At 47.8% G+C, this 23,110-nt stretch overlaps 1 protein-coding gene across 1 annotated transcript in view; it reads right to left on the bottom strand.

The window, feature by feature from the left end:
• myt1b (myelin transcription factor 1b) overlaps window positions 1-22,909 on the bottom strand; it is a 30,461-nt gene extending 7,552 nt beyond the window's left edge. Inside the window, 20 exon segments of the mRNA XM_034695515.1 lie at window positions 639-793; window positions 2,320-2,568; window positions 4,848-5,035; window positions 5,273-5,487; window positions 7,349-7,465; window positions 7,770-7,860; window positions 8,437-8,571; window positions 10,141-10,629; window positions 10,632-10,816; window positions 10,818-11,035; window positions 11,038-11,279; window positions 11,282-11,314; window positions 12,048-12,072; window positions 12,075-12,316; window positions 12,319-12,384; window positions 12,387-12,409; window positions 14,133-14,195; window positions 15,322-15,352; window positions 17,315-17,369; window positions 22,892-22,909. Coding sequence (XP_034551406.1) covers window positions 639-793; window positions 2,320-2,568; window positions 4,848-5,035; window positions 5,273-5,487; window positions 7,349-7,465; window positions 7,770-7,860; window positions 8,437-8,571; window positions 10,141-10,629; window positions 10,632-10,816; window positions 10,818-11,035; window positions 11,038-11,279; window positions 11,282-11,314; window positions 12,048-12,072; window positions 12,075-12,316; window positions 12,319-12,384; window positions 12,387-12,409; window positions 14,133-14,195; window positions 15,322-15,352; window positions 17,315-17,369; window positions 22,892-22,894 — 2,825 coding nt within the window. The 5' untranslated portion in view covers window positions 22,895-22,909.
• Window positions 22,910-23,110: the final 201 nt, after the last annotated feature.

Genomic DNA, 23,110 nt, shown 5'->3' with positions numbered 1-23,110 from the left:
AACTGCAGGTTTCTGTAGTTACACATTTGTTTTATTCATCATTGTGCAGAAAAAAAAAAAGTTATAGAAAAAACAATTTAAACAAACTCTAATGTGAAGAAACCTATATAAAATAAAACAAACAAAATAATTGTGAAATGATCAGAGGGTATTTATTCTGTGTTTATCAAAAGAAAACAAGTCTGATTTAAGTCTATGACACCATTACATTTCATACTGTTTGTTTAATCTGTCTCCATATTAACCAGGATTTTTTATGATCGAAATATCAAAAGTAAGTTCATTGAATCTGCTCTCTTTCATCTGACTGGTTGTTGGATCTTTATGTCATTTGAAAGGAAATCCTGTTTTTATTTGCTCTGCCTGTTTGGAGGTTTTCAAAAAGACTTTCTGATGAAATAATGGATTTCAGCTGATAAAGATTTTTACGAGGACAAAAAGAAATCCACATTAATCTTATTATCTGTGTTTGGAGACGAGTTTGTTTCCAAAGGACATTTAAAAAAAGACCTTCATTCAAACAAATATATACTATGAATGTAAAATTATAACAAAATGTATGAAATAAAAGATTATATAGTTATATAAAAGGTTTCAGGTGTTAGCATTTAACTTAAAGCTATCTTTCTGTGACTTACGACAGCAGATCTTTCTTGGCGTCCTTGGGCTGAAACTTGACTTTAAAGCTCGGGGTGGTGACCTCTCCCGGGTACTTCCTGTCCTCCAGACCGTCCTGCATCATGTCACAGTCCTCCGGGTCAGACGAGACGTACGAGTGACCCGTGAGCTCCATCTGAGAAATTAAGAAGAATCAGAAGATCAGAATCAGAATCAGCTTTATTGGCCAGGTATTCTTGAACACACAAGGAATTTGACTTAGGTGAACTGTGCTCTCTTTGTACAAGGCATAAGAATAAGACATACAAATAAAAATAAAATAATAACAATAACATCAGCTATAAATACAAAAGAACAACAAATAGGCATGACTAAAGCCCAAGATCCACAGGATGCGTCGCGTTACGTTACGGCTGCGCCGCGCACGTCGCAGCAAATAGGTTCCCATTCAAGTCAATGCTCTAGAGTCCACAGGGCGCGCTGCGGCGCGTCTCAGCTCCGTCTCTGGAGCGTTCCGCCGCGCCGCTCTGCCAGAGATACGCGGGGAGTCTATTTTCGCCGCTCCCCGCGCCCAGCACGCGTCAATCGACACAGAAATGATCGAACTATCCCGGAAGTCAGGCACGAGGATCGTATGCAACATCCGCTCACTTTCAAAATAAACACCATGTGCAAACACAAGATCGTAAATTTCACCACTTCTTCAACATTACGTCATAACCTGTGGCATCGGGCCAGACGTCAGTCTCAAAAGATATCCGACACCATGGACGAGGAAAAGTTTATACTGTGTTGTTCTCGCGCGTTTTGGAGTTCTCGAGGGATCTTGAGTTTCCTGCTCCGGAGTGCGCGCCGCTCCAAACACGCATCCTATGGACCAGGGCGAAAGCCCCGGGACGGAGCAGAGCCGTGTCGCAGCCGTAACGCGGCGCACACGCATCCTGTGGATTCCCCGAGTAATAAGTACAGGCTAAAAAAATATGATAAAAGTGCAGTGGTGAGTAGCAGAGGTAGGTTGAGTAGCAGAGGTGAAAATAAGATGAAAATATATGTTGAAGAGGACGATTAGGTTCACATCACATGGTGCAGGGTGACTAAACACCAGCAGGGAAAAGTTTAGTAAACCATCTTAATCAGGCGTTTTCACCTTAAACTCTTTAGTGAGCATGGAGACTTGTCTGCTTCTCTTTAACCTTTAACACAAACGTCTCTCTGAGTGATGTCTGTATCCTCACAGTTTGCACGTTTGTATACAAGCACAGAAACTTTGCAGAGCACGGTGTGCACACTCATCTCTGCTCAAAAGCTTTTTTATTCTTTTGTAGACAAGTGATGCAGAGTGTCCTCATAAAATATTTAAACTCAAAACCCTTTATATATTTCTTTTGAAAAAGTTCAAAGGAGCAAAGATTTGCATATGCCAAAGTCAGGATGGTGCAATATACCTGACACACCACCTCTGTTCCACAGAGCGGTGTTTTAACTGTACAGAAACTCGTGTTTCAGAGAAATAGATGAATAATAGAAAGAGGAAGAGGGGACAGGAAAGACGGCGAGGGATGAGAGGAAGACAAAGTGATGTAAACAAGTAAAACAGCTCGAGGCCGGATTTTTCTGTTGTTATTTATATCGCAACTCTTCCTCTGATGAACTCGCAGGAAACACTGCGGTGTGCAGAGCACCTCCTCTAATCTCACTGACCTCGTCCATTTCCTCCTCCCTCTGGCGGTTGGGTTTGGTGTAATCCAGAGGCCCCTCCCACTCCTCCTGTTTGTAGGCGAGCAGGTTCGGTGATGTCATGCCGCTGCCGGGATGGAGCGAGGAGGAGGAGGAGGAAGGGTCTGGGGAGCGGACCCCGGGGCTGGTGCCAGACAGACTGCCCTCATGTTTAATGGGCTTCTTCATGCTCAGGTCCAGAGTGCCGTTCTCGTCCACCTCGATGTCCATCTCCTGCAGAGACACAGAGAGACAGAGGAAAAGAGTAGGTGAAGCATCATACATTTTCAGGATGAAAGTGATAAAAACAGAGTCTGGGTGTGCCATCATTTAGGGAACAATTCAATAAATCATGATAATACTGCACATCATTCATTTTCATTCTTCATCTGGATGAGACTGTACTGAGGAGACGGTGAATTCAAAGCTCTGACTGTTCACCCTGCAGCCAATTGCTTCCAGCAAGACCTGTCCATAATAAGATGAGTTAAAGAGAATACCCAGGATGTCAAGCTCAGTGACCGCATTAGCTAAAGTATCACCTAGCAGACAGCTAGCAGTTCCGACCTGTCACTCAAAAAAGAGGCCACGCCCCTAAGCCTCCCTCCCTTTAACCCAATCATATATTAATTCTGGTTTTAACTTCATGTTTCCCTTCCTGTCACATTTCTTTAAAGCTGTTGTGTTTGTGATGCTCTGTGTATTAACGTTACATTAAACATGAACTCACAGTCTGCTGAATGTTTGAGGACAGGATTGGCTCATTTATGTTTCTTTATACGATCAGGTACACATTGGATTATTTATCCTTAATATTTTAAATGTGAACCTTCACCATATCAGAGAAAGGAAGAAATAACCGAATAATGACTAACAAAACCATGAAGTTTCTCCAGCTGCATGGTTCTTAAATTAAATTATGATCCTGAGGTGAATTATTGATCCATCCACCTTCACCTGTGTGTAACCTGCTTTATTCAGCCGTCCTCTGTGTTCGGTTCAGACCCCCTCCTCTCTCAGCTGGTGATCATATCTAATGTATTCTGGTGAAGCTGTGCCAGCAGCTCACCGCCGTGCTTCATCTCTGCGCTCTGTTCTTCTCCTGGCAGCCGAACAGACGCAGAGACGAGCCGTGTTTTCAGCCGTCATCTAACACCAGCTGGTCAGGAGCCAGAGAATCAAAGGGAGCAGATCCCAGATCAGCTCGGCTTCAAGAGCTCCCAGACTAACATCTCAGTACAGGAGTTCCTTCTGACCCCAGATCAGTCCCTGCTTCAAGAGCTCCCAGAGTAACGTCTCAGTACAGAGCTCATTCTGACTCCAGATCAGCGTTGGTTGATCTGAAACACAGCTGGGCTCGGCCTGCTCGTGGATCAGTGCCTCTCTGAACCTCGCTCTGCCTCTCACATTAATCTAAACTCTTTATCTCTGGAAACATGTCAGGAAATCGAAAAATGATGAAGCAGTCACTTTCTCTCCTCTGTGAGGAAAAAGAGATTTTAAAAATCCCAATGTGGGGGAAAGTGGAGCTCCAATTACACCTCCTGTGCACAGAGAGGGAGTAGAGGGAGAGGTAGGGGAGGGAGTGAGGGAGATAACAGAAAGCAAAAAGAGATGTGAAAAGAAAATGAAAGAAAGAGTGGCGGGGGCGGAGGAAGAGAGTGGGAGATCCGTCCGGCAGATAATGAAAAAAGGCTACCTGGTGGAAAAGTAATCCAGGGAACTGGCAGTCAGCCAAATTCAATAACAACATGAAGAGTGTGTGGGATGGAGGGATGAAAGGAGGAGAGAGGATGGCAGAGGTGATGCAACCGCATCTCAACACCATCCTGTTGCTTCAAGCTGAACTCTCCAGATGATACATTCATACAGAGAGGAGGGGGGGGGGGGGGGGGGGGGGGCAGAGGGGCAAGGAGGAGGGAGGGGGGGAGAGGGGGGGGGGGGGAAGAGAGCAGGGAGGAGAGAGGAGGAGGAGAAGGGAGGAGGAGGGAGGGAGGAGGAGATGGGAGGAGGGAGAAGGGAGGAGGGGGAAGGAGGAAGAAGGGAGGAGGGGGAAGGAGGAAGAAGGGAGAAGGAGAAGGGAGAAGGAGGAAGGAGGGAGACAGAGGGAGAAGGGAGAAGGAGGAAGGAGGAAGGAGGGAGGGAGGCGGGTGGAGGGATAAGAGGGGGGGCGAGGTGGGAAGAGGTGGAGAGGAGAAAAGTGGAGTAAAGAAAATAAGAGGGGAGGATGGCTGAGGGAGGTACGGAGAGAAGAAGAAAAGGTAAGGAGGGAAGAAGTGTGAGGGATGATGAAGGAAGGGAGTGATAGGAAATGGGAGGAAGAAAAAGGAAGGAGGAAAAGAGAGGAGAGGAGAGGAAATAAAGAAAAGTAGAGGGGAAGGAAGGAGGAAGCACAGGAGGGGGAAAGAGGAGAGAAGGGAATGATGATGAAGGATAGATGAAAGTCTCTCGTGAACTCAGAGCGCTGCGTTCACGGTGATCGTCCCTGTGATGACGGACGCTGTGTTTCTAACCTTGCTGTGAGGTTTGGTGCTGAGGTTCTCGGGTTTCTCCCAGCAGCGTGTCGACAGGTTTAGGATGGCGGTGGCAGCCATGTGAGCAGCCTCGGCATCATGGGAGTAATCGTAGGCCAATGAGGAGCTCTTCCCGTAACCGTGGAGACTGAGGCTGGGCGACGACGATTTGGGGAAGGAGGGTTTAGCTGTGGAGAGACGAATCCATCATTAGTTCTAAATAACGGGTCATTGTTGATTATTAATCTTTATCAGTAGTTCGGTTTGTTTCTAAAGGTTAAAGAAACTCAAGCATTGTCCATTTCTTTAGATTTAATGGTAACCTCTCTCTCTGCTGTCGTCTCTCTACGTCAGTCTCTCAGAGGTTTCAGCCTGACATGTTATTCGTACATGACAGAAAGACAGAATCTGATGTGGGGTCTCACTTTTGAAGGCTTTAGGTGAGGTTTCGCTGGTGGGCATCTTTGGAGCAAGCATGCGCTTCCCGAACACTTGAGCGTCGAAGCTTGCATAATCGAAGGACACCTTGGAGTACTTCTCCAGCTCCCTGGCCAGGTTGGCACGGGGCGTGGTGGGGCCCATGTGGGGCCTGTAGCTGCCGAATGGAGGAACCTCCAGCTGCTTCACGAAACACATGGGCCTGTGAGGAGGGGGAGAGGGGGAGAGGGGGAGAGGGGGAGAGGGGGAGAGGGGGAGACGTCAGGGTGTGAGGATTAAGAGCAAATGAAGCAGAATGGACCTGGAGAGACGGGTATAAAGGAGGATTGGTGCAATAAAGAGTCACACAATCATCACAAAAACAAATAGAGAGGAGGAGGAGAGAGAGAGGGAGGGAGGTGGAGGGACACAGAGAGAGTACAGATAGGGGCAGCCGTGTACTTAGCAGGAGTGCAGCAGGATTAAAAGCTCTCTTATCAGCAGAGGGCACATTTGCATGTTGTACAGCATGGAATTTATGAGCTTTAAGCCCTCTCGTTTTCCTGGAGAGCCCGGGCTTTTGTCAGACCTGTTGGCGTAAATCCACTGATAGACTTGGGGGGAGGAAGGGGGAGGAAGGAGGGAGGAGGAGAAAGGGAGGGGGAGAGAAGAAGTCCTCATCTTTTTACTGAGGCTAATATCAGTGTCTGCTCTCATCAACACGCTCATTCACAGCTCCATGATCCGCCCTGAGGTCTCACTACTGTCACACCAACAAAACCTGAGGGCTGCACCATAAAGTAAGGCCAAAATCCAGGTTGAGGACACTTGAGGAGGACAGGTGTGATGAAGAGAACTGTACCTTTTTATAACTCAGTCTGCTGCAGGCTCTGACACAACGTCTGACTCTTCTGCTAATGAAGAGCTAAAGACTATAGAGAGACTACTGCTGCCTATGAGACAGCAAAGAACCTCAGGTATACTTCCAAGCGGAAACCACCAGTCTTAAAATATGAAGCCCATGCGAAAGTGTTAAAAACTGCAGTTCATGGAGCGTCCACTAGAGGCTGGCTGCAGAAACACAGGAGACCAGATACACACCCATTCAAAAAAGACGGTCTTTATAGCACCAAACCTACAGATGCAGGTGTGTCTTCATCATCCTTCACCTGTGAGGATGATCTACAGTGTGAACCTCATTAACACCTGAAGAAGAGATGGGACGAGGGGTCGGACCCTCCGCACTGACTGAAGGTTCCTCTCTCCTGCACCCCCTCAGTCTGGTTCCACATGTTACTTAAAGATAATCCCTCAGATTACAGAATCACTGACTCAGGTGAGAATAAGGCCAGGCCCACAATGTCCTCTTAACAAACCTCTCTAACAAATTCATCCATGTCTATGTCCATACACAGGTCTTTGCTCACATCAGGAATCATGCAGCGGTCTAAACTTTCTTCCAGTGATCACAGAGGTTTCTCTCTCTTTGTTTACTCTCCATAGATTCTTCCAGAACTAAGACAGAGGAGGAATCCCTCTCTCTCATTTTAATAACAATCTGAGGGAACAACAAAGAAGGCCTTATTATGGATTAATCCTTCGTGCTTTGTCTGACCACTGATGAGCTTTTCCTCAAGGAAAGCAATTATTTTTCCTCCCCCCTCACAATGCCCCTACAACTCCCATAATTAGCTTATCAGCTGCATTATTAATTAAAATACCAATGAAGAAGAGGAGCGTGGACTGAGCATAATAGCAGTCTGGTGTGTGTTCATTATCATTCTTCTGTCCCTGATCCCGCTGCTGACTGGACGCAGAGATGAAGAGATCTCAGAGACAGAAATGATCGGACCGCCGCCCCGAACACTTCAAGAGCCCCTCATTCTAACTGACCTATCACAATCAGGGTCAGGGTCTCTGTGGTCTCCATGTGGATCAGGACTCGTTAACTCAGTCCTTTATTTACCAGATGATTCACGGAGCATGATGTCTTTAACTCCTGATCTGAATGTCTGTTTCCTCCTCTCAGTGATCTCATGAACACATTTACTACAGTTCATCACATCTTTGCTTCGTGGACCCACCTGAGCACTCTGTCATTTGGGCTTCCTTTGAGGAGCTCGGTGCCGGGCGGGGACAGGAGCGGCTTGTCGTGGCCCTTTGACAGTTTCTCTGCAGCAGCGATGGGACATCCAGAGAGACTGAGGAGAGAGAAGATGAATATCAAAAGGAGAGCGTGATGCTGACCATGTAACTCTGCCGCACACTGATGTGCTCTGACACATCCGCCGTCCTGCATACATGAATATACAAGCTGGCAAATAAAACGCTCTCTGTGCACAACACTGTGATCTGTAGGAAAACACTCTGACACACAAACACTTTGATCTGTGTGTGTGTGTGTGTGTGTGTGTGTGTGTGTGTGTGTGTGTGTGTGTGTGTGTGTGTGTGTGTGTGTGTGTGCTTATCTGCGATGTGTGTGTGTGTGTTTGTGTGTGTGCTTACCTGCGGTGTGTGTTGCGGTTGCTGTTCACATGGCCCTGGCCTGTGCAGCCAGGTGTGGGACACTTCAGCACGTTCTCATGCATGGCCAAAACTGAGAAGAGAGAACAGATAGATATGATGAATCAATCACGTCTCTCTTAAAGGAGGCGATCAGACATCCTCTAACATCCTGTTTCTTATTTACAGTACATTTAATGTATTATCAGGGACGAGGAACACACAGAGCTGGGCTGCAGACGAGACAGAGCTCACTGAGTGACTGAGTCAAACAGACACAGAGAGAAATCACTGTGATGTGATGAGGAGCGAGTTTCAAAACTCTGTCCTTATAACTTTTCAGATATCTACACCTAATGATAAATGAATTATGATAAATAAAAATAAGGATAATCACAGAGCAGAGTGAGATCTCAGGATTAACTGGGAAAGAATTCCCAAACAGTGACTCCAAACTTTATTTGAGGATCTTCTGTAACCGTCTCCGGAGAGAGGGGAGGATAATAATAATAAAAATAAGATCATCCGACTTAAAACAGGTGGACAAACGGATGACATTAGAATAAGCTGGAGTCATCATGATGAACCTCAGACAGTGAGGAGACGTAGCAGCTGTCTTGCAGTCACTGTCTGTCTCACTTCCTGTAGTAAGCAGGAGAATGAGACTCACTCTCAGGGGGAATCCTGTCCTTGTGCGGACAGCCTGACAGGCTGCGGTGGTGGGGGTAAAGACCGGTCACGTGACCCGTCCCATCACACCCCGGGGTAGGACACTTGATCTCCCTCTTCTCTGGCCTGCTGCTCTCTGTGTGGAGGAAAGAGGAGGGATGAAGAGAGGAGGAGAGAAAATAGGAAAGAGGGAAGGTGGGATGAGTAAGGAGGACAAAAGCGAATGGTTAACGCCGTCAGACGCTCCGCTCGGCTGAGCGTGAAATCCAGACATATTTCAGACAAATGTAGAAAAGACGCCATCTGGATCTGCTGCTCATGTCTGATGTGAAGGCCAGCGGTGCTCCGAGCAGCTTAATGTGCTCTTCATGTTTTAGTAAATGTTTCAGGATAAAATATCAAAAGTATGATATCTTACACTTCCTTAACCCGAACAGAGCCGACCTGCACACTGACTTCACGCTGACATCAGCTCTGACATGCTTGAGAGTCTCATTCAGACCTCACAAAGAACCACACCTGACGTCCATCAGGAGGGAATCACAGCGCTGCAATTAAAGAAGCAGACTCCTCTGAGCCGCTGGAGGAAGGCCAACAAGGATCTGAAGCACCAAGAGAAGAGGAAGAGGAGATAGAGGAGGAAGAAGAGGAAGAGGAAGGCGTGATGCTCTGTTGGCCTTCAAATTGAATGTTAACTAGACATGCATCTCCTAATTAGCTCTGAGCATCACCACGGAGAAGGAGGAGGAGGAGGAGGGGGGGGGGGCGGGGCTGTGATCATGTGACTGCTGTGCGGTGTCACAGACAGGCAGCGAGCCAGCTGTTAACACAACATGTAAACTAACAGTCAGCTGAAACAGGAACAACCTGCTCTCTTCCACCTCCTCCTCCTCTTCCTCTCTGCTCTCTGTTCAGCCTCTTTGCCCCGTCACAATAAAAGCAGGAGGATCTAATCAAAGCAGTGTGACTCAGCTCTCTTAAGTCTGGACACTTGGTTTGTTTGTGACATTCCATCTGTTTTTCCTCACTCATGATGTGAATGTAGAACAACATCCCTTCTGTGAGAAGCAAGCAGGACGAGAACATGGACAAGAGAGAGAGGAAAGACAGGCTGGGAGCTGTACCCAGGGCTGACCTCTGTGTGTACAGGATGAACGATTTAAATGCTGACCTACACGGGATCAGATCTTTAGCTTTTATTACATTATGTGCTATGACTCCAGTCAACACATCCATGAGGGGCAGAAACAGGGACCCAACCAGGCCCAGCTGATCCTGTCCTCTGTGTTAAAACATGAGTTAGCCCTCTTTAGTCTCCTTACAGACCTATGTGGGTCGGATGTGGCCCACTCAGACCCACTAAGTACTGCTGTTTGATGTCTAAACTGTTACTCGTGTTTATTCTTCTCAGTTTTTGTGTTGTCTCAGACAATCTGACTTTAATCCCTCTCTGAGCATGGTTGTAACTCACACAGGGAACACAGGTTAGCCACACCTGAACTTGTTTTGTAGCTTGAAGAGAGAAAAACCTTCTGTCAGTAGATGAAGTGTCAGATGACGGTGTGTCCTTGAACCCAACACCGAGGTAATAACAATGCTTAAAGTAGCAGAGCCGTGTGACGTACTGTACCTTTAAATAAAGGTACAAACAGGATGTACCTGAGGTTTCACTTTCAGCACATGCTGTTTCTGCACTCTGTCCTACCTTTGCTGAAGTAGCTCTTGCGCAGGACGTCCAGGTGTTTGGGCCTGTCGTCCATGGTGAAGTATCTCTGGTGGTGGAGGTCGGGGCCACAAAGCAGCTCTCGAGGCCCGACTGGCTTCACTTGCTCCGCCTTCAGAGCGATGGCTTGCTCCAGCAGGCCCAGGTTTCCCCTCGTGATGTCAAACATCTCAGACTCATCCGTCACCGAGGAGTGGTGAGACAGGCTGTCCTCATCGTCACGCTCGTCATCCCCATCAACATCGTCAAAGTCCTTCTCCTCGGACCGGTCCGACCTGACCTCGATAATGTCGGGCGAGGTGGAGGACGAGGCTTTGAGGAGTTTAAAGTTCTCTGCTCGGATGTTGGGGAAGAAGTCCGCTAGAGGGCTTGCCCTGAAGCCGTGCGGAGGACTGGACTTGTAGCTCTGAAGAGGGTTGTGAGAGTCATAATTGTGGAGAGGACTGGCTCTGTGGGAGTTGTAGTTTTTGGGGGACTGGCCCTGTGGGAGTTGTAGTCCAGTGGAGGACTGGCTCTGTGGTCCTCGGTGTATGATCCTGAGCGCGGCGGTGCTGGTGATGGTGCGACGGCGGCTGGCCCGTCAGAGACAGGCAGGCTGTGGTGCTCCTCTTCCTCCTCTCCCTCATCCTCATCTCCTCTCCTACTGGAGTGCTCTGTCTCTGCTGTGCTGGGCTGACATCTCCCCATCCTCCTCCTCTCCCTCCTCCCCATCCTCTTCTTCCTCCCCCTCTTTGTCCTCTATGATCTGCTTGGACAGGTACGTCTGGTCCTCCTGGCTCACCTGGTCTGCTTCCTCTTCCTCTTCCACCTACTCGTCCTCCCTCTCTTGCTCAGTTGCCTCCTTCTGTTCAGCAGATGACTCTACTGACACTTGAAACTCTGGTGTGCCTCCTATTCCTCCCCCTCCTCCTACTCCATGGCCCCCTCCTCCTGCTCATCCTTTGCTTCTTCACCCCGTGCTGCTGCCACGGCGATATCCTCCTCAGTCTCCATAGCAACAGGCTGCTGAAGGGCCGTAGTCGGAGCATCGTTGTCAGAGACTCGGCCGAGGTGGAGGAGAGAGTTTGCAACGTCCTCTGCGCTCTGAGAGGGAGACGGACACTCGTCTGTAGGGGGGCTGTGGTTTGCTCAGGCTCGATGATCACACATTCTTCTTCTGTGGAGACAGAGGTGATGATGTCAGAGTGATGTCGCACAGTGAGTCACAGCGAGAAGCTGCTGTCAGCGTTAACGTTATCGTCATGCTGCCTGATAAACTTTACTGTAAACAACCTGCGAGTGTGCAGCTGCCCCTAGTGGCCACTGAGAGGAAATACAACTCGGCTGCTTCTGTTCATAAACACCATGTTTATCTCTGCTCAGCTTTTGTTACTCTGACCTGCAGATTCTTTACAGAAAGTCATGTTTGATGCTTCGGTCTTTGTTGCCCTGAGTAAGGACTGTCAGGCAGCTTACCCACTGTTTCTACACCAAACTACGGACATTAAAGATACACAAATAAAAGAATACTTTCATTCACACCTGATGAAGGTCAAATATGAATCTTATTCTTATTGGTTAATCATAAATCTGTGTTTAGCACTTTTTAAAGAGGCACTAAACAGATTCAAAGTTTCCCTCTGCCTCTGATTATTTTAACATTAGAAAGAAGAAATGGGCATGTGGGAGAACGATGGGGAGATGCATCATGGGAACTGTAGGCTCGAACTTTAAACCAGGATGTGTGAACTTCTGTTTTTACTACTTTCTTTTTAAAACCTTTAAAACACTTCCTGTTGAAGTCTTCCTCTGCCTCTTCAGAGTCTTTCATTCCTTGTACATTCACAGAAACAGATTTCTCCTGTATGTGTTTTAAACATGCAGACGCAACGGTTCTCTCTCATGTTTACCTTCATTAGCTGCACCTGTATCCTCTCCTCCTTCTGAAAGGTCTCCTCTTCTTCCCTCTCCCTCTTCCTCTTTCTGTGACCTCCTCCTGCTCGTGTCCATTTGTCACCTCCTCTACTCCTGCTCCCTACCTCTTCTTCCTCCTCTACTCCTCTTCCTCTTTAGTCTTCTCTCCATCTTTTTCTCCCTCTTCCTCAAGCCTCACTGCTGCCGTCGCTCTCTGCGCTGAAGCCTTCGTCCAGCACCACTTTCAGAGGGTTTGGTTCCCTTTGGAGGCAGGCTGCTCTGCATCCTGCTCCTCTTGCTCCTGTTCAGCTTCTGCCTCCTCCAGGCGGCGTTCCTGGCAATGGGGCAGCCCAGCACGCTGAGGGGGGGGGGGGGGGGGGAAGGATGAAGAACAGAGAGATGGTCAGGATGGTCAGAGGAGCTCTTACATGTGATGTTAAACTTCATGCAGGTGTTTGAGTGGGTGTAAGCAGCGTGATGAGGGTAGGGCTGTGACATGATGCAAGAGTGAGGAGTAAACACACACGGGGCGGGGGGCAAAGGGGGGGCGGAGCCTGCAGGCTCTCTCGTACATCACAACCAATCAGAGCAATTGACTGAAACGGTTTAATGAACATCAGGCGGACGGCGTGAGATGAGGCAGCGGAGGGTGAAATCCAATAAACTCCCCCTCACTCTCACTCTCACCTGGGCGACGCCAGGGGGGAGACAGGGGACAGAGGGGGGGGGGGGGGGGGCAGAGGGGGGGCAAGGGGGGAGGGGGATCTATAAACAAAGTTCTCCTGAAATTGGCTACTGAATGAAAACACATGTAAACAGAGAGCTAATATCTGCCTCTCAATAAAGAGTCACAAACCAGTGAGCCGCCCTGAGCGCAGGCTCTCGGGCTCACAGGGGGGAGGAGGGGGGAGACGAGGGAGGGGAGAGAGATCACGTTTCACCGCCATCCAACGAGAGCTCAGAGACTCAGGTTTAGATTCAGAGCCCCAGGAGTCAGCTTCTCTCTCGATGATTATAACATTCATAAAGGATTAAATTAAAGCTCCAGTAAGGAATTTTAGGTTGTATTGTAAACAGACTGATGCTCTTCGTGTTGCACGTTTGGATTATTGATGCTTTGAGCAGGTCAGAGGCAGACGAGGAGATTAATCTTTTGGTTTTGTGCAGCTGAAACTCTCTCACCGTCACTCTCGGATTGTTGGTCTGTTCTTAGTTTCTATGAATGAAAAGATTTGCTCACTGAAGATATTGATCATTAAAGTTCTCTTTCTCTTAACTTCAGCTCAAGTCTTGCTCGGAAAACTGTAAACATAGACCAGAGCACAAAGACAAGATCTTCATCCGGATATTATTTATCTCTTATCAGATATCTTTTATTTGCCTCCGCTCTCAGAGGTTAAATCGCCGTCGGATGAAACCAGATTGATTTTTAGAGACCAGGAATCTGCGTCACTTTATTCTGAGTCTGAACTTTAAATCATCAGACCCCTTCAAGATCTCAATCACTCCTCATGCTGCCAGTTTTCAGCTAAAGTCGGGAGTGAGGAAAGATGAACGGCCCCGCTTTTCATGTGGTGAACTCAGCAGGTAACAGTGAGCGAGTGGGCGGAGTTAGAACGGCTCAGCTGAGAAACATCCTCACACATGTTGAAGTGATATTAATGCACACACAGGAGACGGTGCGACACTCCTGAATGCTCCACACAGGCTCCGCCCCCTCACCTTTGCCTTGATTTGAAGGTGTGAGAGTGTGCAGAGTTCAGTGTGAGTGAGCTCTGGATTCTGGATCGATCTATAATATTTAACATAAGGTTTTGAATCAGACGGGGTTGCTAAGCTAATCTATGCTAACTAGCTCTTAGCTGCAGCCTCATAGTTGCAGTGATTCACATCTTCTCACTGACAGTGAAGATGCCCTTTTCATGCTCTGTGAAGAATCCAAACAGACAGACAGGCAGACAGACAGACAGACAGACAGACAGACAGACAGACAGACAGACAGACAGACAGACAGACAGACAGACAGACAGACAGACAGACAGGAGGGACAGACAGAGGGTGGGGTTTTTCATCTGCCCTACCTTCTGTGTCGTGAGTATCTCCCACTGATGTGGCCGGAGCCATTGCATCCAGGGGTGGGGCAGCTGGATGGGATGGATGGAGGTTAGAGATATGTTTAAAGACACACGGTGCATTTTAGTCTCTGCAGTGATCAGCACGGCCAGAACTCAAGATCAGCATGCAGATTGAGCACGCATGCACATGCACACACACACACACATATATGCACCCTCCGCCCCCCCAACCTTCACCCCGTTCCCCCCATATCAGTCAAACAGAACGCATGAATGCAGGTGGAAGAATAATACTGAGTGTCGTACAAACCCGGCACATATCCTGTTAGTGTGAGAGATACAGATCACACAGACCTGCTGTAATTTCCCCTCCTCTCCCTCCTCTCTCCTCTCCCTCTTTTCTCTCTCTCTCTCTCTCTCTCTCTCTCTCTCTCTCTCTCTCTCTCTCTCTCTCTCTCTCTCTCTCTCTCTCTCTCCCTCCTTCTATCTCCCTCTCTGTCTCAGGTTGCTATGACCCCTTAGGACGGCTCATTTCAATTCTCATTAACTTCCCCAAGCAATTGCCCTTTATTACTCCAATTATCCCTATTATTAATTTCACTTATTAAAAAAGCTGCATTAGCATTTTAAATGAGCTGCTCTCTGCGCTACCTGCTCTTCCTCTTATCTTCACTGGAGAGCGAGGGGTTACTTTGGAGGGCCGAGCTTGATCGATGCTCGCAGGTGAAGTGTGACAAAATGAGAGAGGATGGAAAATAATTTAGGAGGAGGACAATGTGTTTCATGAGCAGGCAGGCCCTGAAAGCTACTCCTGAGGGGGCAAGAGAAGGAGAAGAGAGCAAGGGAGGAGAGCTACATCCTCCCTCCTCACGCTGCATCCTTCGATCGCTCTCTAAAAAGATCACACGCCCCTTTCATTGCATCTGCTGCATGTGTTCATGGCAGGAATAGCAAAAGGCTGCAAGAGATCAATATCAGCCTGACCACGAGCCGAGAGCCGATGATCAGAAATAAGAAATACAAATGTACAACATCTGAAGAAGAAGAAGAAGAGAGAGAGAGAGAGAGAGAGAGAGAGAGAGAGAGAGAGAGAGAGAGGAGAGAGAGAGAGAGAGAGGAGAGTGCCGGGGGCGGAGCGGACACATAAAAGAACTTTATGAAAGGGATTTGCACAAAGATGAAGGTGTTTCCTTACCTCAGCTCTTGTCCTACGAGCTCAATAGGAACTGAGAATAGAGGGGGGGAAGAGAGAGAGAAAGAGGGGGAGAGAAGAAAACAAGGTGAACGACTGCTCAGAACGCAGTGCTGCTAAAAAGAAACTCAGATCAATAAATCACAAATGCATACTGATCCCATGAGGCCTCCTCATAGAGGCTCTCACGCACAGAGACATGCACACACACACCAAACAAACAGAGCTACACAAACATACTGTATGAAACACACACAGAAGAAAACCTAAATCAGCTGAATTCCAGCGCTGCTTAAAAAATTATTAAATGCAAACTTCAGCAAAATGATGATGAAGCTTCATAATCAGAGGACGGAATTAAAACCAAAACGCCTTCATCAGTAGAAAACTGCTTCTGATAGGAACAGCCTCCAAAACATAACACACACACATACACACACACACACACACACACACACACACACACACACACACACACACACACACACACACACACACACACACACATCGATTGGGAGTTGAGCGATAGAATGAGTTTGGAGAAATATCCTATTTTCATTTGCAGCAAACGAGAAAACAATACGATCCCTGAGACTTCAGAACGAGCTCCCATAACACACAGATTAATCACATGTCAGAGAACCTGGTATCAGAATACACACACACACACACCACCACACACACACACACACACACCACACACACACACACACACTGTTGATGTGTGTGCGTGTGTTGTGCGTGTGTGTGTGTGTGTGTGTGTGTGTGTGTGTGTGTGTGTGTGTGTGTGTGTGTGCAGAGTTTCTCTGTCTTTCATCATGCAGTGTGAATGACTGGACGCCTTCCTGAACACACTCTGAACTGTTGCTCTGCTGCCTCGCTTCTAAACATCAAACACACACACACACACACACACACACACACACACACACACACACACACACACACACACACACCACCACACATACTCATTAATATGTATAAACACACAAATAAATATAAACTGAAGTTCCTCAGCACACACACCCACACTGCGCTCTGACACACCTTTATGTGTGTGTGACTCTGACCCTGACCACTCGAACACACACACAGATCGTGAGAGTTCAGGGTCTCCATCAATCAACGGAAACTTAAACTTGTGATGCTGAGCTCCAGAAACATCTCTGTGATGCTTTCAGGACTTTATTTAAAAGGAGGAGTCTGAAGCAGGGCGGCTTTATACTCTGACCTCTCTCTGTTTATCACACACTGTCTCCATCCACAGCTAACACGCAGACTCTGTTACCTCCTTGGTTTGAACATAAAAAAACATGTAGCTGAAATCAAAAGCATGATAACTCAGTAATTTAAAAGATCAACTCTTGAGTAAAGAGTAAAGCTGCTAATGGCTCAGGTAAACAAAGGTCCTAACACCTGGAGGTCCTGCAGGAAGTCTGACAGTGTAAAGAAGTGTTGAACTAACTTTGCCGTCATTGGACGAACCTCAGAGCTCCACCTAGAGCTATCCATTGAAGGTTATGATGGCACAGATCTGCAGAGACCGGTTTCTCTCTTAAGAGACGCTCCCCTCACTCTCCAGGCCTCTCTTCCTCCTACTCACACCAGCGTGTGGTGATAATGAGACATGAGCAGCATGAGAGCAACAAATCTGATGAAAACTGATGAAACATGTCTCAGGATCAACTCTGCAGAACGCACAAGACTGAACTCACAACACCCTGCACCTCCACGATGTCGGCTCGAGACTCTGTGTTAACATTTAGATCAGTGTGAATCACAGAGAGCGACTGACAACCTGCAGGATTACTACGAAGCAAGAGAGATGAACACACGCTGCAGGCACAACCAGAGCTTCTCGTGTCTGAGAGTCAGGTGGAGGATCTGTTCATCAGCACAGGGTTGTTTTATTTTACTGTATACAGACGCATTCACACACACACCACAGACCACAAACCCATGAACACACATTCACAGTGTGCGACAAAACACTCACCTCTGATTCCTTTGGACCGAGTGCGAGTTCTCTTGTCATCACCCTCCACACTCATCTGTGAGGAGGGAAGAAGAGAAGAGAGACATCATCAGAGATCGTGCTTCATTAGCTTTAAATAAAAACAATGATCTTTGTGTGTTATACACATGAGGACAGGGGCGGAGCTTTAAGGGCCTCACTTTAAACACAGACAAACTCGTCCTTCAGCTCAGGCTGCTCGATGCTGACAGCAACATGTGTTCTTATAAACTCTTCACTGTGAGGTCTCTATTATTTATTTATCTGGAGTTGATCTCTTCATTTTCTCACAGCAGATCTTTTCTCTGACGTGTCTTAATGATGTTCATGATCCTGTTTGTCTCTTTGTCTTAACTTCGCTCGATAAAGATGTCTGAATCTGAAGTTGATAATAAAAGCAGCAACGAGCAGCAGCGAGGAAACAACAGGGACGTGCATGAGAAGAGTTAGAGCATGGGGAAGGCTGTGGTGAATAAATCGTTTTCAGGTGTGGTTAAAAACAGACTCAGAGTTTGCATCCTGCACACTGCTGAGCGGGCGTTTAACAAGGTTGAGCTGCTGATCATTTCACTAAAATCAGTCCTTTCAGACCCTGGGAGCAGGTGAGAGCAGGTGCAAGTGCGCATGAGCTGGACTGGTGTGTTCCCTCTTCATGTTCAGGTTACAAACAGGCAGTACATTTCTGAACTATTAAAGGTTATGAAGAAAAAGAAGGATTAAACTGGTCAGCTCAATCAAATTAAGATCCTGTGCGGAGACACATTACTCTGCAGAAACTGCAGTTAACAGGAGGAAAAAAACATGTACGCAAACCTTGAAGTTCCTTACTGGAGCTTTAATACATGAAGAAGACTAAACCTTACCCACCCATTCCACCTCATCCCCACAGACCCACAGAGACTCCCACAATGAGCGGCAAAAACCACAGAGAAGAGAGAGAAAGTGAGGAACAGAAAACACAGCCCTTGCCTCCCCCTTTCCTCCCACCACTCCCCCTGTAATTTCCTGCACCTGAATGGTATACATGATTGTACGCTGCGCAGAGGCTGCAGCTCCTGAACGCAGCATGACCATCATAACTGAATATAATAACACACACACACACACACACACACACACACACACACACACACACACACACACACACACACACACAGGCCGCTAAAAAGTCAGTTTAATAACCCTTTTAACGTTTGTGTGTGTGTGTGTGTGTGTGTGTGGTGTGTGTGTGTGTGTGTGTACTGGGCTTTTAAGCCACAAAGAAGCAGGTGTTAACCTCACACACACACGCACACACACACACACATGCTGACCACACCCCCTCTCTGCAGCTATCAGATGCTTTTTAGACACAATGGAGCCATTAGCTTTGATTACTGGACTCTGCTTGTTTCTATCACAGGTCCCATCCCTCACTCCTCTCTCTCCGCTCTCTCCTCTCTCTCCGCCCCACACTTCCTCTCTCCTGTACCCCCCCCCCCCCCCCCTAAAAAACCTCCTCCCCCTCCTCCCCCTCGGCCTGGGCACTTAGCAGCTTTGTTGCGTCTCTGTAGTGAAGTTGGTTGGCAGCGGCTCAGTGGGCTCTGTTTGTCTGTGTGTGTTTGGCACTCCCTCTTTCCTGTTAATAGAGCTCTATGAAAGGAGGAGGGAGCGAGGGATGAGAGGAAGATGAAGCACGCTGTTGTTGTTGTTGTAAAGATCTTTTTTTATTCATTCATTAGAGTGTGGAGTGTTTGGCCGGAGGTACAGGTGCAGGAACAAGCCCCTCCCGCCATCCTCTCTATCTCTCTATGTGTGTGTGTTTCTCTCTCTCTCTCTGTGTGTCTCTCTGTGTGTCTCTCTCTCTCTCTCTCTCTCTCTCTCTCTCTTTCTCTCTCTCTCTCTCTCTCTCTCTCTCTCTCTCTCTTTAAAGTCTCCCGATGAAGCGCTGTGAGTGTGGAAGTTGAGCAACAAGCAGCCGCGTTGTCTCCAACTGAAGGAGCAGTCGGCTCGTGTGTGAAGAGCAGCCGCCGAGTGTTCAGTCAAGAGTTCTGTGTGTGTGTGTGTGTGTGTGCGTGCGTGCGTGCGTGCGTGCGTGCGTGCGTGCGTGCGTGCGTGCGTGCGTGCGTGCGTGCGTGCGTGCGTGCGTGGGTGCGTGCGTGTGAGCTTCTTAAACTCAGCAGCCTGATTTTTTAAACACATGTGACGGGAGCAGAGGAAGAATAGAACTGACTCTGATGATTATTTTACAGCAGGTGTTTGTTTCTCCTCTGATCCTGACCGGTTTGTTTCAGGAGTTTTTATTTTTCTGCATTGTTCTGTCAAACACTTGAAGTTTGTTTGGCTCATTTTGCTTCCTCCATTAAGTTTCAAAGCATCACTGAACTACTGAGGGTTAATTAGTTTAGGTTAAAGGTGTGCAGGAGTCGTTCTGTGACCTCATCCGTCTTCTGCAGGTCTGTCACATTTATCATGTTCTCCTCACACACAAACTGAAGTTACTCTCTGATGATCAGAATGAGCCGATAGATCTATCAGTTTATACTCCTGCTGTGAACTCTCCTTCACCTGAATACGACTTTTTCTAAAGCGGAGGAGAGTGTTTGTGTGTGTGTGTGTGTGTGTGACACTCAGACCTGAGCAGCTCTAACCTCTCTCTGCTGAATGTTTGAATAGAAGCCATTCTGTGTGATTAAGAGACGTAGTGAAGGCTAAACGCTGCACATAACCAGTGTGTTTGTGTGTGTGTGTGTGTGTGTGTGTGTGTGTGTGTGTGTGTATATATAAACGTATACATGTGTGTGTTTTCTCCTGCATGAAAAGATGTCTGTGTATATTACACCCTCACTCCTTCCTCCTCCTCCTCCTCCTCCTCCTCCTCCTCCTCCTCCTCCTCCTCCTCCTCCTCCACCTCCTCGTGCACTGACAGTCATCTGATGAATCAAACCTGAAAAGGCCCCTATTGCTTTCATGTTTGCGTAACCATAGTTACGCACATTTAAATAGGTAAGCACATCTGAGTTCTCCTCTCTTTCCATCCTTTTCTCAATTCCAGCTCATTAAATCTGTATGAACACAGAGTCACAGGATCCAGAGGCAGCAGACGAGCTTTCACCTGGTTTCTATCAGTGCTCAAAAACTCTTTAACATGTCTTCATGAGCTGGTTGTGTTTCAATTTGAAGGGGGATGAAGGTGTACTGGAAACATCTCTGAAGAGAAGAAAAAGGAGAGAAGAAGAAGAGAGAGGGAGGAAGGGGTGTGTCCGTGTGTTGGGTTTAACTAGTGTAAAATGTGGCGTGGAGCAGAAGAAGAAGAAGGAGAAAGAGGAGGAGGAGGAGGATGAAGAGGCGGCCCGTCCCTACAGGCTGTGTTGTACATTATCAATTATGTTGCTCTGTGTATGTGTGTGTGTGTGTGTGTGTGTGTGTGTGTGTGTGTGTGTGTGTGTGTGTGTGTGCGGGGGGCTGCTCTGCATTCTGACAGCTCTATGTAAATGCCTTCCTGGGGGCGATGACTTCACAGAGAAGGTCACCCTTCGTCCCCCGGTGCACATAAATGACTCTTTTATTCATTTTCAGGTTTACAAGAAGAGAGGAGGGGGAGGGGTTAACGTGGAGGGGGGGGGGAGGGTACAATTACCTGCAGCGGCCAATTAGAGGCGCTGCAGAGCTCCCTCCACTGACATACCACGCCATGAAGCCGCCATGTTGGATCAGCACGCGGTGCGGCCGTCCACGGTTTCACTTTAATAATTCATAGAAGGCTGGAAGAGCAGGGGGGAGGGATGGAGGAGAGGGGAGGGGAGGCGGCATGTTCCTCACTTTGTATGCATAAAGTCTGAGCATGTGAGAGCAGAGAGGGTCTGAGAGAGCGTGTGGGGGTGGTCATTAAGCGTATCAATAAAGGACTTACTGATCGGCCTCTGTTCTTTAGGAGTGTGTTTGGACTGAAGCCGATCATACGGAGAGGGACAGGACACGAGGGGAGAGACTGGGGGAGACATCACCAGATCACCAGATCACACAAATCAAACATCCTGAGAAAGTAAATCAATATGTGACAAACACTGAGCCATATGGAGAGCACACAAACAACTAGCTGCTAATCAGGCTAACATATAAATACAGTTATCATGTACTGAGTGTATAAACTGTGTGTCAGCTTCTCTGACCAGCTGTTAGTCCATAAAGCGTGCAGGCAGACAAACAGACTTTCTGTTTGATATTTACATGAACAAATCTCCAAAAGGCTCCAACACCACAAACCAAGAGGTTAAAGTTCAGGGAATGAATGAAATGAGTGGACACCTACTACTCCAAACCTGTCACTCAAAGAGGACACGCCCCTAGTCCTACCTCCCTTTACTGCTTAATCTAATGTAAACAAGTGAGTTGTATATAAATTCAGCCGTACAATTGTCATGAATAGAGAAATGAGCTAAAGAGACCCAAACTGTTTTTGTACCAGGCTGTAAACATGTTTATTTCTGCTGTAACATTTTAACATGGGGCTCTATGGAGACTGACTCACTGCAGGAGACACACTCTAGTGGACACTGGAGGAACTGCAGGTTTTGGGAACTTAACGTTGCCTTGTCTTTTAGTCCTCATGGGTTTTAACTGTTCATAGCTGATCCCAGGTCCGTTTCATTCACCTGTGTCTGCTGCAGGTGTACAAAGATAAACAGGAAGCTGTATCAGACAGATGGAGGGAGCTGCCTCACATGATGAAGTGTTTCTAACCCCTCCCTCCTCTACTCTCCACAGCAGCAAAAATCAAACCTAATCAATAAAAGTCATCTCTTCAGATGAACTCGAGCCATCGGGGGGAAGCAAAACTACTTTTACAGGACTCTGGGGAAAACAGCCCCCTCTCCCCCCTCCTTCACTCCCTCCCTCCCTCTCTTGTTGATCCACAGGAAAGAGAGAGCAGATGTTTTCAGAATGCAGAAATAACCTTAAAATTATCCAGAGTGTAAAAGTGAAGAAGGAAGAAGAAAGAGAGGATGCAGTGGAGAGGCATAGCGAGTATTTCTCTCCTCCACTGATAAGGAGGATATCATGGACAGAAAACGTATGAGCAGCTCAAGGACGTCCTTTGAGTTTCTCGTTTTATTGTGTTTCAACACAAAAGGAAGGAGTGAAGTGAACTCAGCAGCAGGAAGCGCTGAGCCCAGCCGCGCTCAGCTTAACTACACCAGGACGGGCTGGAGCCGGACATCTGATGTGCTGTTTGATTCATGTTTCTGCTCCCCTCTGCTTTCCCCCAACAAACACACACACATGCACGCACGCACGCACGCACGCATGCACGCACGCACGCACGCATGCACGCACGGTCTCCTCCCCACTTTACTCTCCCCGCTGAGTTAGGGATTGGGGAAATGCCCAGGAAGCAGAATCAGGTTAGAAGAAGTGTGTGTGGTGTGTGTGTGTGTGTGCGGTGTGTGTGCGTGTGTGTGCGGTGTGTGTGCAGTGTGTGTGTGCGGTGTGTGTGTGCGGTGTGTGGGTGTGTGTGTGTGTCGGGGGGATTGAGAGAGGGATGGTGAGAGGGTGGGGCTACAGGGCGCTGTCACTCACCATGATTGGTCGACGGCTCTGCAGTCTCTGGGAGGCCTGACAGCGAGCTGCTGGTCCTCTCGGCCTCGTGTCCACCGCTGTTCACCAGCTCACCCCGAAACTCATTTTTCTACAAACAGGAAGGGAGGACAGAAGGGGGAGGGAGGGAGAGGGGAGGAGGGGATTTTGGGAAGAAAAAAAAGAGATTTGTCATAGAAATCAACAGCATCAGCACCAGGA

This window comes from Notolabrus celidotus, chromosome 11, assembly GCF_009762535.1.
Source record: "Notolabrus celidotus isolate fNotCel1 chromosome 11, fNotCel1.pri, whole genome shotgun sequence".
Taxonomy (NCBI): domain Eukaryota; kingdom Metazoa; phylum Chordata; class Actinopteri; order Labriformes; family Labridae; genus Notolabrus; species Notolabrus celidotus.
The sequence above is the reverse complement of the archived record's forward strand: the minus strand, read 5'-3'. Positions and strand labels throughout refer to the sequence as shown.